The 15922-nt window shown below is 37.7% G+C and overlaps 1 protein-coding gene across 4 annotated transcripts in view; it reads right to left on the bottom strand.

The window, feature by feature from the left end:
* The window catches only part of TARBP1 (TAR (HIV-1) RNA binding protein 1), an 85047-nt gene that overhangs the window by 53804 nt on the left and 15321 nt on the right, over positions 1-15922 (bottom strand). For 3 of the 4 annotated variants that reach the window (XR_003309614.1, XM_026455100.2, XM_026455102.1), the window contains exons 6-11: positions 15650-15747; positions 12114-12249; positions 10789-10885; positions 9290-9379; positions 2103-2241; positions 150-249 (exon numbers count right to left, since the gene is read on the bottom strand). Coding sequence is in view for 3 of the 4 variants with exons in the window: in XM_026455100.2 (XP_026310885.1) it covers positions 150-249; positions 2103-2241; positions 9290-9379; positions 10789-10885; positions 12114-12249; positions 15650-15747 (660 nt within the window). In the remaining variant the exon portion in view is untranslated. The remainder of the gene's footprint in view (positions 1-149; positions 250-2102; positions 2242-9289; positions 9380-10788; positions 10886-12113; positions 12250-15649; positions 15748-15922) is intronic. The other variant, XM_026455101.1, reaches the window with a different exon arrangement.

The raw sequence follows: 15922 nt of genomic DNA, 5'->3' as shown, positions 1-15922 counted from the left end.
ATTTCTTCGGTATACTGTGAATGTTCTAGTACCCTCCCTTAATACCTTGTGATCAACTCACTTCAATCATTCAAAAATCTGAATACACATCATAATTCTGATCAGGATTTTTTTAAATAGGCTTTCTTTTCAATTATAGAAACAATTACCTATATTGAGTCTTCATTCCTTCCACATCCACAGCCAGCAAGATCATCAGAGAAACAAGCTTGGCTTCAAACCAATCAGGCATAAAGCAGTTTTCTCCTGCTTAAATAACAATAGTTAAGGTTTGCAAAGCATTAACAAAATCCTTCAAGGATGATGCTTAAAAAAAAAAAAAAAAACCCACTAAATGATTATGCCTTATTAAATTATGAGAGAAATACAATTGAGATGAAATACAGTAGAACACCCTAGAGCATGGCTCATTATTATACGTATCTATTTCAACACGAACAAAAAACAAATTTGTGTACCTGCTACATGCCATGCAATTTACCTGGGTGCTGCAGACACTGTGGTTCCTGTGCTCATGGAATTTAGTATACAGGAGAAAAGCATTAATCAAAGAATACATACATAGAAAATTGCAATTATAGCGAGGGCTATAAAGGAGAAGTAAATGGTGCTAATGGAGTCTACACTAGGAAGATGTGCCCTTATCTGGAGAGTAAGAGGAAGTTTTCCTGAAGAAATGACAATTAAGCTGAATGTGACAACTCAAGAGGAAAGATGAAGGGACATAAGAACTTTCTAGACAGAAAGAAGAGCATATCAAAGGTCTTCTGGCAGAAGAAGGCATGCCATATTCCAGAAAATAGAAGTATGCTCAGGTGTGCACTACGTGACAGGGAGTAGCAAAAACTGAAGTGGCATAAACAGGCAGAAGAGAGACCAGGAAACTTTGCAGGCCATGCAGAGGACCTTTGTCTCTGCCCTAAAGGCAACAGGAAGCCACCGAAGGTTAAAAGGAATATATACAAAGAAGTGGAGGAAAAATGTCTAAGATCAAAATTTGTATTTTGAAAAGATTTATCTAGGTATCATGTGGAAAAGATATTGCAGAGGAAGCAACAGTAGATGCAAGGTAACTCGGTAAGAGGCAATTCTAGTATTTCAGCTGAAACGAGTCTTCCCTAAAAAGTGACCAGCAATGAGATTAAATGAAGACACAAAAGCCATGGCCTCTCAGGCCCCTATCTGACCCCCCAGCGGATGTCCACTTTAGTAGGGACTAACATATTTACTTCAAATAATCTTCCAATGTAACAGCATAGGACATTTACTAGACACAGACAGACCAAAAAAGACTAAAAACACAAAAGACAAATATTCCAAGAAGCATAAACTCATGCATTTTGGAAGGATAATTATCTCATCATTTAAGACCTAGTACATGGTCAGCTTAGAGAAACCAGGAGATGAAAATGACTTTGTGTGAGACACAGCTAGGAAATTTAAGACATGTTAAATTCGAAGATGCAATTTTCCTAAATTATCACCAATGACTTTAATGAAAAGGAAGCATTAGGAATGTAAAAAGAATCCTAATTAATGAATCTGTTAAGAGTGCTTCTCTAATATCTTACATATTTCCTCAAAGAAAGGATCTTTGTAAAATTGATGTTGCAAAGTATCTGCTGAAAAAGAAACTAACAAAACTATCCTTTTAAACACAGCTTTTGTTTAAAATTGTTTTTCATAATCAGTTCATACTAAACGTAGTGCTTTAAAAACGAAAAAGATAAACACATATTTCCAATGTACATATTTCCACTACAGAGGCTCCAAAGCTGTATCTGCAGTATCTAGTTCACAGGGACCCAGTAACTGTAGAATAAATAAATTACTTTGTGTCCACTTCTTAACTCTGGCAACTTATTAGCTTCCTTAAACATAAAGTAATTTAAAATCTCAAGTCTCAGAAGAGATAAAGTATTAATACAAGTTAGGAGACAGTATCTTTCCTTTTTTTTCCACATTATTTTACTGAAATACAAGTTTGGCATCAATAAATCATCACATATTTCATAAAGCCTAACTCTTGGTCTAAAAAACTAGTTAAAAGTTCTTTAAAATATTTTGGTTATATCAATCCATAAAAATGATTGCAGACTTACTTTCCCAAGCAGATGACTTAACATACTCTTGAATAAGGCTCTTCACATAAGCATTTAAAGACGTCTTGTGAAGTCCAATGGAGCTACACATTGGGGATGGCTTAAAATAGCTTTCATTAACACGTAGCCAGTCACACAGCTGGAAAAGAAAACAGTTATTACTTTATTTTAAAAACCTAACCGAACACAAGGTTTCTAATCTCCTTAAACCAATTTTCTTTATTTCACAATAAACTGAATTTAAATAATTGAATACAAAGTAATAAACCATTTGCTAGCATATTTGAGTTCCACAGACAGTAAAAACAAAAAAAACTATGTGTATATATGTATGTATGTGTATATGTATGTGTGTTATATGTGATATATATGTGTGATATATTTGTACTATATATGTGATATATACGTGTATGTGGTGTATATATACATATATGTGATATATATACACACACATATATATATGTGTGTGTATGTGTTTTCTAATCTCCTTCAAAGAATGTATAAACTACATTAACAGGCAAGAATTTCTAATGTAGCTTATATAAAATGTACATTTTAAAGAGGTAAAGATCTCTATAAAAAATGCATTACATAAAACAAATTACAACCTTCAACTAAAACTTCTTCCAGCTTCACATGCTAAAACAAGAAATTTTATCGTTGAGAGAAGGTAGAATTTGAAAATTAAGTTATAATCAAAATTCCTACCCTCCTCACAAGTTTATTTTCTATCATACATACATATTAAAATACTGTATATTAATTTAAAAGAGAAACACTGTCCAAGGCCTTCTCCATTACATCTCTTAGAAGGTTTGCAAATAAAAGTCACATAATTTCACAACTCATCTTTGGTCACATGTAATGGTCAAACTTTTGTTTTAAAATCTAAATACGTTCTCAATTTCCTTTTTATAATATCTGTCTTAATAAGCAAATTCAATAACTGAGTTTAAATATGAAGAAAATAATTATGAAATAAGTCTTTCTAAAAAGTAAGCATTTTTGAAAAATTATTTTTTGTGTCCATTAGGGTTACCCAAAGTTTACTACAAGAAGGCAAAGGAAGAATACATCATTCGACCAAAGATGAAACTGATGAATGACTCTGGATGAATGAAGTGGTCAGGACTAAAAGACACCACACAGGTACAATGAGTGAGCAGGTCAATAACACTAGAGGAGGTTGTTCTGTGTAGGTCTTTATCAAGTCGGATAATCTGAAGATATTATCTGTCTAACAGTGAGGTCAGCCAGTATTTATCTTCTAACAGTATACACTTTTCTTTGTATTCCTCTAAAACTGGCCAGACTACATTTCCTAATTATTGCCGTAAAACACGTGAGGCTTTTCAAAGCTTCTATTTCCACAGGCATGATTCTGCTGTACCAAAATTATTTTTGACAACTAAACTCTAATTCATATTTGATATTTTTCTTTCCCTCTATCAAATCTGTCACAAAATTCAGAATATTTTCCCTTAAAAGAGTTTTCATGTCAGACTTATGGTTTAAAACGACATTTAAATGGCAGTCTCTGGGTAGGCAGGCTCCCTTGATTCCCCATTAAAATACAAATCTCAAAAATCTATGTGGACATGTAAAGAGAATGAAAGGACAAACCACAGACTGGGAGAAAATATTTGCAAAACACATATCTGATAAAGGACTGGTATCCAAAGTATTCAAAGAACTTTTAAAGCCTCACCATAAGAAAACAAACAACCTAATTTAAAAATTTGCAAAAGAACTGGACACCTCCCCCAAAGAAGGCATACAGATGGTAAATAGCATATACAAAATGCTCAGTATCATCTATGTTCAGGGAATTGGGAATTAAAACAGTAAGACACCACTATACAGCTATTGGAGTGCCTAAAATCCAGAACACTGACAAACCAAATGCTAAGAGGATGTGGGGCAGTAAGAACTCTCATTCTTTGCTGGTGGGAATGCAAACTAGTAGAATTCGAAAGACAGCTTGGCAATTTCTCATAACACTAAACAGAATCTTACCACTCAATCTGGCAACTGTGCTCCTTGGTATTTACCCAAATAAGATGAAAAGTTATGTCCACACAAAAACCTGCACAAAGATGTTTACAGTAGTTTTATTCACAACTGCCAAAACCTGGAAGCAACCAAGGTGTCCCTTAGTAGGTGAATGGATAAATAAACGGTAGTCCATCTAGATAATGAAGTCTTAGTCAGCACTAAAAAAAATGAGCTATCAAGCCATGAAAACACAGGAAGGAACCTTAAATGCATATTACTAAGTAGAAGAGCCAATCTGAAAAGGCTATGTCCTGTATGAGTCCAACTATGTGGCATTACGGAAAAGACAAAACTAGAGACAGTAAAAAGATCAGCTGCCAATGTTTGCGGGAAAGGGGGGAGGAACAGGCAGAGCACAGAGAATTTTTGGGGGCAGTGAGTCTACTGTGTATGATATGTCTGTCAAAGCCCATGGAATGTACAATGTGAAGAGTGAACCCCAATGTGAACTACGACCTTTAGGTAATAATAGTAATCAATATGGGGGTCATCAATTGTAACAAATGACCCACATTGATACAAAATGTTAACAACAGGGGAAACCGTATGTAAGGATGGGAAGAGTGGTGTGGGAGTATGTGGAAACTCTCCGTACTTTTTTTTTTTTTTTACATTATTACTTTATTTTTAAAATATATTGAGACAGGGTCTCGCTATGTTACCGAGGCTGGTCTCAAATTCCTGAACTCAAGCGATCTGGCCTACTGGGCCTCCCAAAGTGCTGGGATTATAGGCATGAGCCACCATGCCTGGTCAGAACTCTGCACTTTCTGTTTAATTTTTCTGGAAACCAAACCCTGTTTCAAAAAATAAAGTCTATTAATTAAAAAACTATTTAGAGTGAGCTACATAAAAAAAGCCATTTCTACAGGTTTAAAATGACTGAATATCAATGACTTTACATGACTTAACATAATAACTAGATATTTAGATAATGAGAACACTACGTACAAAAGTTATAGGGTACAGTCGAATCTACACTAAAATATATATACATATACGTAAGTGCTTTCCAACAAAAAAAGAACTGAAATCTGGATTCTGCTATAAACAACCAACTAGAAGCTTCCTGAGGGTAGTCAACACGTTTCTCTCACTCACTACCGTATTCCCAACACTCAGCACAGTGCGTGGCCTGTGGGAGATGTGCAATACATAGTTCTCAACAAATGACTCCAAGACATCAGGAGACAGGCAAAACAAACCAAAGGAGAGTCAAAGATGAAAACACACCAAAGCATCACAAAACCGAAAAATCAAGGGGAACAGACAAAGAAATCTAACAGCTGGTTCCTTAAAAACAAATAAACAACAGGCAAACGCCTCACTCCTTAAACCAGGGCGAAAAGACATTATTAGTAACAGTAGATATTTACATTTAATACTGGCTAAAGGCAGCCTAAAGCATTTTTACACGAATTTTCTCTTTTAAACCTCACAACTCATACCATACAACAAAATAAATTCCAGCCGGATTATAGTCCACAATTTTAAAGCTATGCCTATTAGCTGCAGTGAATAGGCTTTATTTGAATACCCGAACAAACAAAATTGGATATCTGACCAAACAAAAATAAAATAAATTTTAAAAATACTGTTAGTTTTTTTAGGTGTGATAAGGGCTTATTTTTAAGCCCTTTAAACTCCTTATCTTTTAGCAGTACATACTCAAATACTTATAGATGAAAAATAAGATTTGATAGGATTTGATTCAAAATAATTGGGAGAGGAAGGGAGAGTAGGAGGTCCAGGTCAAAGAAGACGGGTCAGTCGGATGCGGTGGCTCACGCCTGTAATCCCAACACTTTGGGAGGCCAAGGCAGGCAGATCACAAGGTCAGGAGTTTGAGACCAGCCTGGCCAACATGGTGAAACCCCATCTCTACTAAAAATACAAAAATTAGCTGGACATGGTGGCAGGTGCCTGTAATCCCAGCTACTTGGGAGGCTGAGGCAAGAGAATCATTTGAACCTGGGAGGCGGAGGTTGCAGTGAGCCGAGATCACGCCATTGCACTCCAGCCTGGGCAACAGGGCGAGACTCTGTCTCAGAAAAAAAAAAAAAAAAAAAAAAGACCGTAGATGGTGGGTGATGGGTACATGAGAGTTCATTATATTCTTCTAAGAATTTTTAAAATTTTTCAGAGTAAAAAGCTACCAGGAAAAAACTAAACAAAATCAAAAATCAAAATGAAACTGAAAAGATGCCCGAACTTACAAATTATAAGAGAATTATAAATTATAACTACCTTGAAATGCCCTTTCCCGTCCTTTTTTTTATAGTTACACTGAAATGCCCTTTCCCATCCTTTTTTACCAATCTGGGAAAATGCCTTTTCCCAGATTGGTGAAAAATCCTGCTTCACAACAGGCACTATCATACCCTGTGAAATTCCTGCAACCCTATGGTAGGCCCCAAAGATACCGAGGTCCTAACCCTGGAACCTGTGAATATTACCTTATGCAGCAAAAGGAGCTTTGCAGATTAAGTATTCTGAGATGGGGACATTATGCTGGATTATTTGAGGGGGTCCAATGTAATCCTAAGTGTCCTTATAAAAGGAAGGCAGAGGCAGATTTGGCCACAGAAACAGAAGAGAAGAATGTGATATGAAGATGAAGCAGAGATCTCGAGATGCCAGGCTGCTGGTTCTGAAGATGGAGAAAGGACCATGAGCCGGGAAATGCAAGCAATACAGCTCCAGAAGATGAGGAAACGGACTCGCCCCTACAAGGAAGCACAGGCCAGCCAGAATCTTAATTGCAGACCAGTGAAACGGATTCCAGACTTCTGGCCTCCAGAACTATAAGGCAATAAATGTATGTTATTTTAAGCCACCAAGCTGGTGGTAATTTATTATAGCAGCCATAGGAAACTATGGACGGAAATTGGGCAATACCCCGAAAGATTACACAGTCACCCAACCTCTGACCACTGATCCCAGTTCTAGGACTCCATTCTGCAGATGTACCTGCCAACTATTCATTTATTGTGGCATTGTCTGTAAAAGCCACAAGACTGGACAACTCAACAGTTTGGCAATGGGAGAAGTTGAATAAACAATGGTACAACCACCAGATGGAATACTATGCAAGCTTTACTTTACAAAATACTATGCAAGCTTTACTTTACAAAAAAGACTAAGAAGGGTCTTTGCCTATGGAGATAAAGAAATCACTATAAATACATATTTTAATGAAAACTTGCCAGGTAGTAAGCAGAGTCTATATCAAAAACACCTTTGTTTAGGGATGGGGTGGAGTAGGATAAGGATCAAGGCAGGATAGAAGAGCAAAACAATAATAGTTTTAATCTTCAAATCACGTAAATTAATTACCCATTCAGTGAGCAAAGCTAAATTTTTTAAAAAGGAACTAAAAAAAAAAAATTATTTGCAATGGGTATAACAACTTGTCAATACCCTTTTATGTGTTTTTTTGTTTGTTTTTTGAGACAGTCAAAATCCCAAAACAAAATGGGGAAAGGACAATAATAGACAATTCACAAAAGAAATACTACAAAGACATGAAAAAATGTTTTAAAAAACTGTCATCAGAATAATGCAAATAAAGTCACCAAATGCTGTGTTTCATCTACCAAAGTGGCAAAGAATTTAACGTGCTGATGATACATTTGGTATTGTATCACTGTAGATAAAGTGGATGTCCACTGTCATACTTTGAAACCTCTCTCAATCTGTATCTCTGTCGCCCAGGCTGGAGTGCAGTGGCACAATCTCAGCTCACTGCAACCTCCGCCTCCCGGGTTCAAGCAATTCTCCTGTCTCAGCCTCCCAGGCAGCTGGGACTACAGGCACGCAGCACCATGCCCGGATAATTTTTGTATTTTTACTAGAGACGGGGTTTTGCCATGCTGGCCAGGATGGTCTCTAACTCCTGGCCTCAAGTGATCTGCCCACCTCAGCCTCCCAAAGTGCTAGGATCACAGACATGAGCCTCTGCATCCAGCCCAATGTTATTTATAAAAGCAAAAACTTTGAAACAAAGTTCAAGAAAAGGAACTAATTCAATAAATTTTACAAGATATAATCAACTGAATTTGTACTACATCTTGAAAAATTACTTAGCAACATGTTAAAATGCTCCTATGTGAATACAAAAAAATAAAATTTAAAACACTTCAATCTGTATTAAGACAGATTGTATGTATCATTGTAAATACACATATACGTATCTATAATGAGAAAGCAAGAGAATACATATATTCATAGAGAAAAAGAATTAAAAACTAAACAAAAAAATATGAATTTAGTTTGATGGTAGGCATTACAGATCATTTCTATTTTCTTTATATGGTTCTACATTTTTCAAATTCCATATAATTAGATGCATCAAGAAAATAAAACTCCATTTTTTAAAGGCCACAATTTGCCCTTTCTTCATTTCTCAAAAACGATATAACCCAGAGGGGACAAAGATCAGAACTCAACCACATACATACCAAATAAGCACTGAATTCAGTCATATAAACTAAATCCCGTGGTTTACAAAAAAAGGGAGGAGGCTGGCCCTGAAAGTCCTGAGGAAAAGGGTGGCACAGTAAGAGGCCTGGAGGCCAGGGACGCAACATCAACAAGACATCATCACAAGGGGCTTCACAGAGGCGGGTCTGAGCTAGAGCCACAGCAGGGCACGGAGAAGAGGAAAGATGTTTATGAGACACGAGGGTTTCATGATTAATTGGATGCAAAAAGTCAGAACAAACTCAGAATTACCAAAACGTTAAGGACTGGACAACGGAGGGGAGGAAGGAGCCATTCAATGACAGAAAAAAGAGAAAGAGGAGTTTGTGTCACTTACTGTGTTTGAGTCTAACATCGTCATTATTCCTAATGCATCTCATCCAGAGCTGAGATCTGCCCACTAGCAAGTAAAGATTTTCTTCTAAATAGGTCTATCTCTACTGCAAACATTTTCCTCTTTCCCACCTCTCCATAAGCATCTTAGCAGAATTAGTTAAGTCCACTCAAAGCAAATATACAATATTTCAAAGTCTCTGTTGACAGATAACAAAGCAATCATTATATTTTATATAAATGGTTACTCAGAAATTCATTAAGAAAATCATTGTTTATAGTTTTCAAAGACTTTATTAAATTATCTTCAATCTCACCTCTGTCCACAATGAAGTTCCTCGTCCTAAGGACTCCTCTTGTCTCAGAGACATGAGAAAAGTTGAGACATCAGAAAGTGACACTTTCTCCTAGGCAGGGCAGGAAAGGTTTTAAAAATTACTCATATTAAAACGTTTAACTGAAGAAACTAAAACCACTGTGGAAGCAACCAATTAATACTATTTAAAGTAGGTTATCATTAGCTAAATCAAAAGAAAGCAAATAAGAAAATATTATTCCACTTTTAACATAAAGATACCATGTTAACTTAAAATTGATGTTACTATCTTAAAGATGGTCACAATCTTAAAAAAAAAAAAAAAAAAAAAAAAAACACCATTCTATAAGAAGAAATTACTTTCAGTCAAAATGTGAGGCCAGGCACAGCGGCTGACACCTGTAATCCCAGCACACTGGGAGCTCAAGGTGGGTGGATCACCTGAGGTCAGGAGTTCGAGACCAGCCGGGCCAACATGGCAAAACCCCATCTCTACAAAAAATGCAAGGATTAGCCGGGTATGGTGGCAGGTGCCCTGTAATCCCGGCTACTTGGGAGGCTGAGGCAGGAGAATCACTTGAACCTGGGAGGCGGAGGTTGCAGTGAGCCAAGAATGCACCACTGCACTCTAGTCTAAGAGACAAGAGCAAAACTCTGCCTCAGACAAAAAAAAAAAAAGTGATTATTTTCAATGCCATAAAAATGACCCCGACTAAGAAAACCACCTAGGTCTTTCATTCCCTTAAGGTTGTGCATCTTGAATGAAGATACCTTGCTCTATCTAGGCCAGGCATTGGCAAAAACTACTCACGGCCTGTTTTGTAAATAGTTTTGTTGGAACATAGCCAACGCCTGTTTATTTAGTTCAGAAGTTTCAACACAGATCATAAAGCCAGCTGCAAAGCTTAAAAAATGTTTGCTACCTGGCACTGCACAGAAAGAGTTTGCTGACCCCTGTAGTAAGCAATGTTTATTGATGCTTTGTAAAAAGCACAGAATATTCACCATATATATTCCTTGAATGTCGATACAGGAAGATGAGGGAAAAAGTATAAAGGGAACGAGGTATAAGCTCCAAGAATCCTCTCCCAGTGGGCCACCCAGGACACGCTTAGCTCCCCCAGCAACAAGCTGTGACAACACAGTGAAAGTCTGTCTACCAGGGAAGCTCAATAGAGACTCAGTGCCTCGGGCTTTTACTGGGACGTGGTCATGCAGGTACCTTTTGCCTCATACATACTGAAATTCCAGACTCCCAGAAAGAAAGCAGGTTTTCAGCATAAACCACAATGAACAAACACTTTAGATACAATAAGCCACTCTTAGCAGTTAGGATAGTGTAAATCCTCCCAAAATGCAAGGTCCCATTGCCAGCCAAGGGCCAACCTCACAAGCAGGCCTTTCTAATGGTAGTATCATAGGTCTGCTATGTTAACTCATTTCTGCACAACCACTCACTAAGAAAGACTTGTAAATGGAAGTAACAAAAGAGAAACTTACCACATCTAGCAAATTCATAGCTGTTTGAAGAAGGTAGCATTGGGCTGCCCCTCTCAGGAGAATCTGATGTGTGATCATAGTGCAATGAATAACATCCCTGACATCGAAACACAAAAAATGCAGTTCCGTATTCCCAAGGACAATTCTGATAATTTGTGATTATCAACAAGTTGATTTATAACATCTACAATTTCTAATGCAGAAAGCAGAATTTCAAAGCTGTTATTTCCCATTATGGCCTCTTAATTAGAGCTCAATTTTACCATGAAACAAGTCTCTTTTAAAAATAAGACTACAAGGCCGGGCGTGGTGGCTCAAGCCTGTAATCCCAGCACTTTGGGAGGCCCAGACGGGTGGATCGCGAGGTCAGGAGATCGAGACCATCCTGGCTAACACGGTGAAACCCCGTCTCTACTAAAAAATACAAAAAACTAGCCAGGAGAGGTGGCGGGCGCCTGTGGTCCCAGCTGCTCAGGAGGCTGAGGCAGGAGAATGGTGTAAACCCGGGAGGTGGAGCTTGCAGTGAGCTGAAATCCGGCCACTACACTCCAGCCTGGGCGACAGAGTGGGACTCCGTCTCAAAAAAATAAAATAAAATAAAATAAGACTACAGGCCAGGCGCAGTGGCTCACACCTGTAATCCCAGCACTTTGAGAGGCTGAGACAGGCAGGTCACCTGAGGCCAGGAGTTTGAGACCAGCCTGGTCAACATGGTGAAACTACAAAAATTAGTTGGGAGTAATGGCGCACACCTGTAATCCCAGCTACTTAGGAGGCGAAGGCATGAGAATCGCTTGAATCCAGAAGGCAGAGATTGCAGTGAGCCGAGATCGCGCCACTGCACTCCAACCTGGGTGACAGAGCGAGACTCCAGCTCAAAAAAACAAAAAAAACTAGAAATGAAGATGCTTTTAAAGAAGTTTATATTTACTGAAATACTTTTTCTTTTTTTCATCTCCTCAAATTTCTTTTTACCAACATTTTTGAAATACTTTCTATTAAATATTATTGTTTGATATTTTATCTTTAGTTTTCTACCTACAAATTAAAAAAAAAAAAAACTTACTGGCCTTATTTAAAGAGGTCAAAATTCAACAGCATATATCATCAGTACACATTTAAACTAGTAATTTGTAAAACAAAGTAAGTTCAACTATATAATATATTTTTTAAATTTTTTTCTTATGTAAAATTAAGAGCTCAAACATCCCAATGCCAATATTAACTATTTCCATTTACTGTAGATTAAAGCAAAGGGAAAAATATATACATTGATGGAAAGTCATGGCAAATAACCATACAAGTACATATCCAGAGTAAATTACCTGAGAGCAAGAAGCCCATCTATACCCAGGGCCTTATATTTTGGGACATTTGCCAAAGCCTTAGATAGAAATAAAATGGGAACAGCACACCAATGCCTACTTGTCATCTTCCGAATAAACTTCAATAGGAAGTTACCTGAAAGAAAAAGTTTTAAATTATCATTGTTGCCAATAAGCACACGAAAATAAGCTCAATATCATTAGGTATTAGGGAAATACAAGTGAAAACCACAGTGACGCTCCACTTCCCACACACTAGGATGGTTATAATTTAAAGGACAGACAATAATCAGAGTTGGGAGGATGTGGAGAACCCAGAACCCCACACAATGCTGGAGGGAATGTAAAACGGTGCAGCCACTGTGGAAAACAGTATGGCAGTTCCTCCAAAACTTAAACAGACTGACCACATGATCCGGCAATTCTACTTCTAGGTATATATCCAAGAGAACTGAAAATTCTACTTCTAGGTATATATCCAAGAGAACTTGTACATGAACATTCATAACAGCATTACTCAGATAGTCAAAAGTGAAAATCCAAATGTCTACCAATGAAATGAATGAACAAAATGTGAAATATCTATACAGTGAAATATTATTCAGCTACAAAAAGGAATGCAATGCTGATACATGCCACAACATGGATAAACCTTGAAAACACTATGCTAAGTGAAAGAAGCCAGACATAAAAAGCCACGTATTGTATGATTCCGCTGATATGAAATGTTGAGAATATGCAAATCTATAAAGACAAAGAGGATTCGTGGCTGCCAGGAGCTACGGGTAGAGGAGAACGAGAAGTGACTATTTCTATGCCTGGGGTTTCTTTTTGAGGGTGATCAAAATATTCAGGAATTAGACAGTGGTAATGGCTGTACAACTTTGTGAATACACTAAACACCACTGAATCAAATGGTTTAAAAGGGTGAATTCTATCTTAATAAAGCCGTTGTAAAAGAAAGTTAATTTAATTTCATTTCTATTTTAGTAAGATAAGTATTCTACTATACTATAGGGATTCTGATACCCATGGAGCTATATATTTTTTTAAAGGTAATTTTTTCTTTTCTTTTCTTTTTTGAGACAGAATATCACTCTGCTGCCCAGGCTGGAGTGCAGTCGCTCGATCTTGGCTCACTGTAAACCCCGCCTCCCGGGATCAAGCAATTCTCCTGCCTCAGCCTCCCGAGTAGCTGGGATTACAGGCATGTGCTACCACGCCCAGCTAATTTTTTGTATTTTTAGTGGAGATGGGGTTTGGCCATGTTGGCCAGCTGGTCTCAAACTCCTGATCTCAGGTGATCTGTCCACCTCAGCCTCCCAAAGTACTGAGATTACAGGCGTGAGCCACCACATTTGGCCGGTAAAAGATAAATTGTTTATGATTAGAAGCCATTCTTCTATTTGAGATGTTAAGGAAAAACAGGATAGGAAGTATTGATGGTTAGTGGCCTCTAGTATCTGCAAACAGTAACCTCTTTCTCATAGGCTGTTTCTTGACTACCTTGGATTTAATTACTATCATTTATATTTCCATTTTGAGATACAAAGGGATAGTGCTTCATTCTGTCCTCTCTGCTAATGTGTGATTTGTTAAGGACCCTCAGCTCATGGAGTTAGTGAAAATGTCTATTTTCTCACATAGTTGTATAATGACTTTTAAGAAATCCTCAGAAGCTCCTAAAAGGACATTATGTGTACTTTCTATCTTTTGAAATACCTAGTATGAAAGACATTCCGAATGTACAGAGATATTCACTGGAAACATGACTGAAAAATGACTAAGTAACTGTGAATGAAAGCCTCAATTTTTCTTTCTTCCATTTGCACTAATTAAATCCAGGAAATCTCATCTTTTGCCTAACACTTCACTCATGACACTGGGAAGATGGCAATGGCCAAGTTTCCATTTCGCATTGACTCAACACATTTACCAAGCATCTGTGATATACCTCGTCCTGGACCACAAACACCCGGCTCTCAAATTCTGGCAAGCCCTGACCGACATCATTTCACTCACATGTGCTACTGACATGCGAGGCAGCAACGTGGCTGACAAATTCATCCCCATGTGGCTGCAGCCCAGATGCTTAATTAAACTCCTGAAATCTACCAAACTAACGAATGACTCTAGGCTGGGTGTGGTGGCTCATGTCTGTAATCCCAGCACTTTGGGAGGCCGAGGCGGGCGGATCATGAGGTCAAAAGATTGAGACCATATTGGCCAATATGGTGAAACCCTGTCTCTACTAAGAATACAAAAATTAGCTGGGTGTGGTGGCGCACGCCTGTAGTTCCAGCTACTCGGGAGGCTGAGGCAGGAGAATCGCTCGAACCCAGGAGACAGAGGTTGCAATGAGCTGAGATCACGCCACCGCACTCCAGCCTAACAACAGAGCAAGACTCCATATCAAAAAAAAAAAGAGAATGACTCTAATAGTTATCTTCCCCATCTTCCCCATTAACTCATTTTTTTAAAGAAAAAGTAATCAAAACAATCAATTTTCTATAAATTTAAAGTCATGATATACAGACCATATTTTCCCTTTTTTCTGACATTTGAATAGACATTACTATTGGCCATCTTGTCATCCTATTTGCCAGATTAAATACAAAAGAAAAAAATACATATTTCATACCTAGGCTCACTTTATAAATCACAAAGGTGGGAGTAACACAAGGAGTCATAAAGCAGAGTAGGTCCTGCTGCTGCTCAGCAAACAAAAATCACACTGCTTTTGTGCTCTGCTTTCCCACCTACCTCATTAGAATGAACCTGAAGAATGGGGATGGCTCTAGGACAAGGTCTTACATAAAACAAGTGTTTTTTGTTTTGTTTTGTTTTTGAGACAGTCTTGCTCTGTCACCTAGGCTAGAGTACAGTGGCACAATCTCGACTCACTGCAACCACCGCCTCCTGAGTTCAAGTGATTCTCCTGCCTCAGCCTCCCAAGTAGCTGGGACTACAGGTACACACCATCATGCCCGGATAATTTTTGTATTTTTAGAAGAGACGGAGTTTCGCTGTGTTGGCCAGGTTGGTGTCAAACTCCTGATCTCAGGTGATCTGCCTGCCTCGGCCTCCCAAAGTGCTGGGATTCCAGGCGGGAGCCATTGCACCTGGCTTATTTTTTCTTTCTTATCTTCCTAAGTTAGTATCTATAAAGGGACAACTTGCCACAATGAGTATTCTGTTTACTACTTTTTCCTAAAACCAGGTTCCCTATTTCTTGAATATATTTTACTAATTCTTGAAACTGAATAGTAGACAATTAGAAAAGATGGCTAAATTGCAGCACACCTTCTAAAATTACCTCCATGCTACTCATGCCAATACTGGTAATATGTCATACACAATGACTAAAGTGTGAACTCAAAAAAGATACTGTATAATTCTGAGAAAATATGCATATCCTGGAAAAGGAAATCATTTTGAAAATATTTATTATAATAGTTGATGGTGCTTATAACCAATTTCCTAAAAAAAAATTGTAAGCTAATGCATTATAAAAAAAACCCTTTACTGACACATACTCTTTATGTCTCCTGGAAGAAGAGAAATATACGTGACTAAAAACTTCTGTAATTTCAGTCCCAATGGAGAACAGCTTCCTATCGGCTGGCCTGGGGACCTACAAACAGAGACGGGGGAAAACAAATATTTAACATTTATTTACAAGTGATTACACTGAAACTAGCCTAAATGGACCATGGCCCAAAAGTCTTTCAACAATAAAATAATCAGACAGTCTTATTTTTCTGAACCTGCATTTCAATTTTCAGTAAAATTCTGAGAATCCTTCTGAT

This window comes from Piliocolobus tephrosceles, chromosome 1 (assembly GCF_002776525.5).
Source record: "Piliocolobus tephrosceles isolate RC106 chromosome 1, ASM277652v3, whole genome shotgun sequence".
Lineage (NCBI taxonomy): Eukaryota > Metazoa > Chordata > Mammalia > Primates > Cercopithecidae > Piliocolobus > Piliocolobus tephrosceles.
The sequence above is the reverse complement of the archived record's forward strand: the minus strand, read 5'-3'. Positions and strand labels throughout refer to the sequence as shown.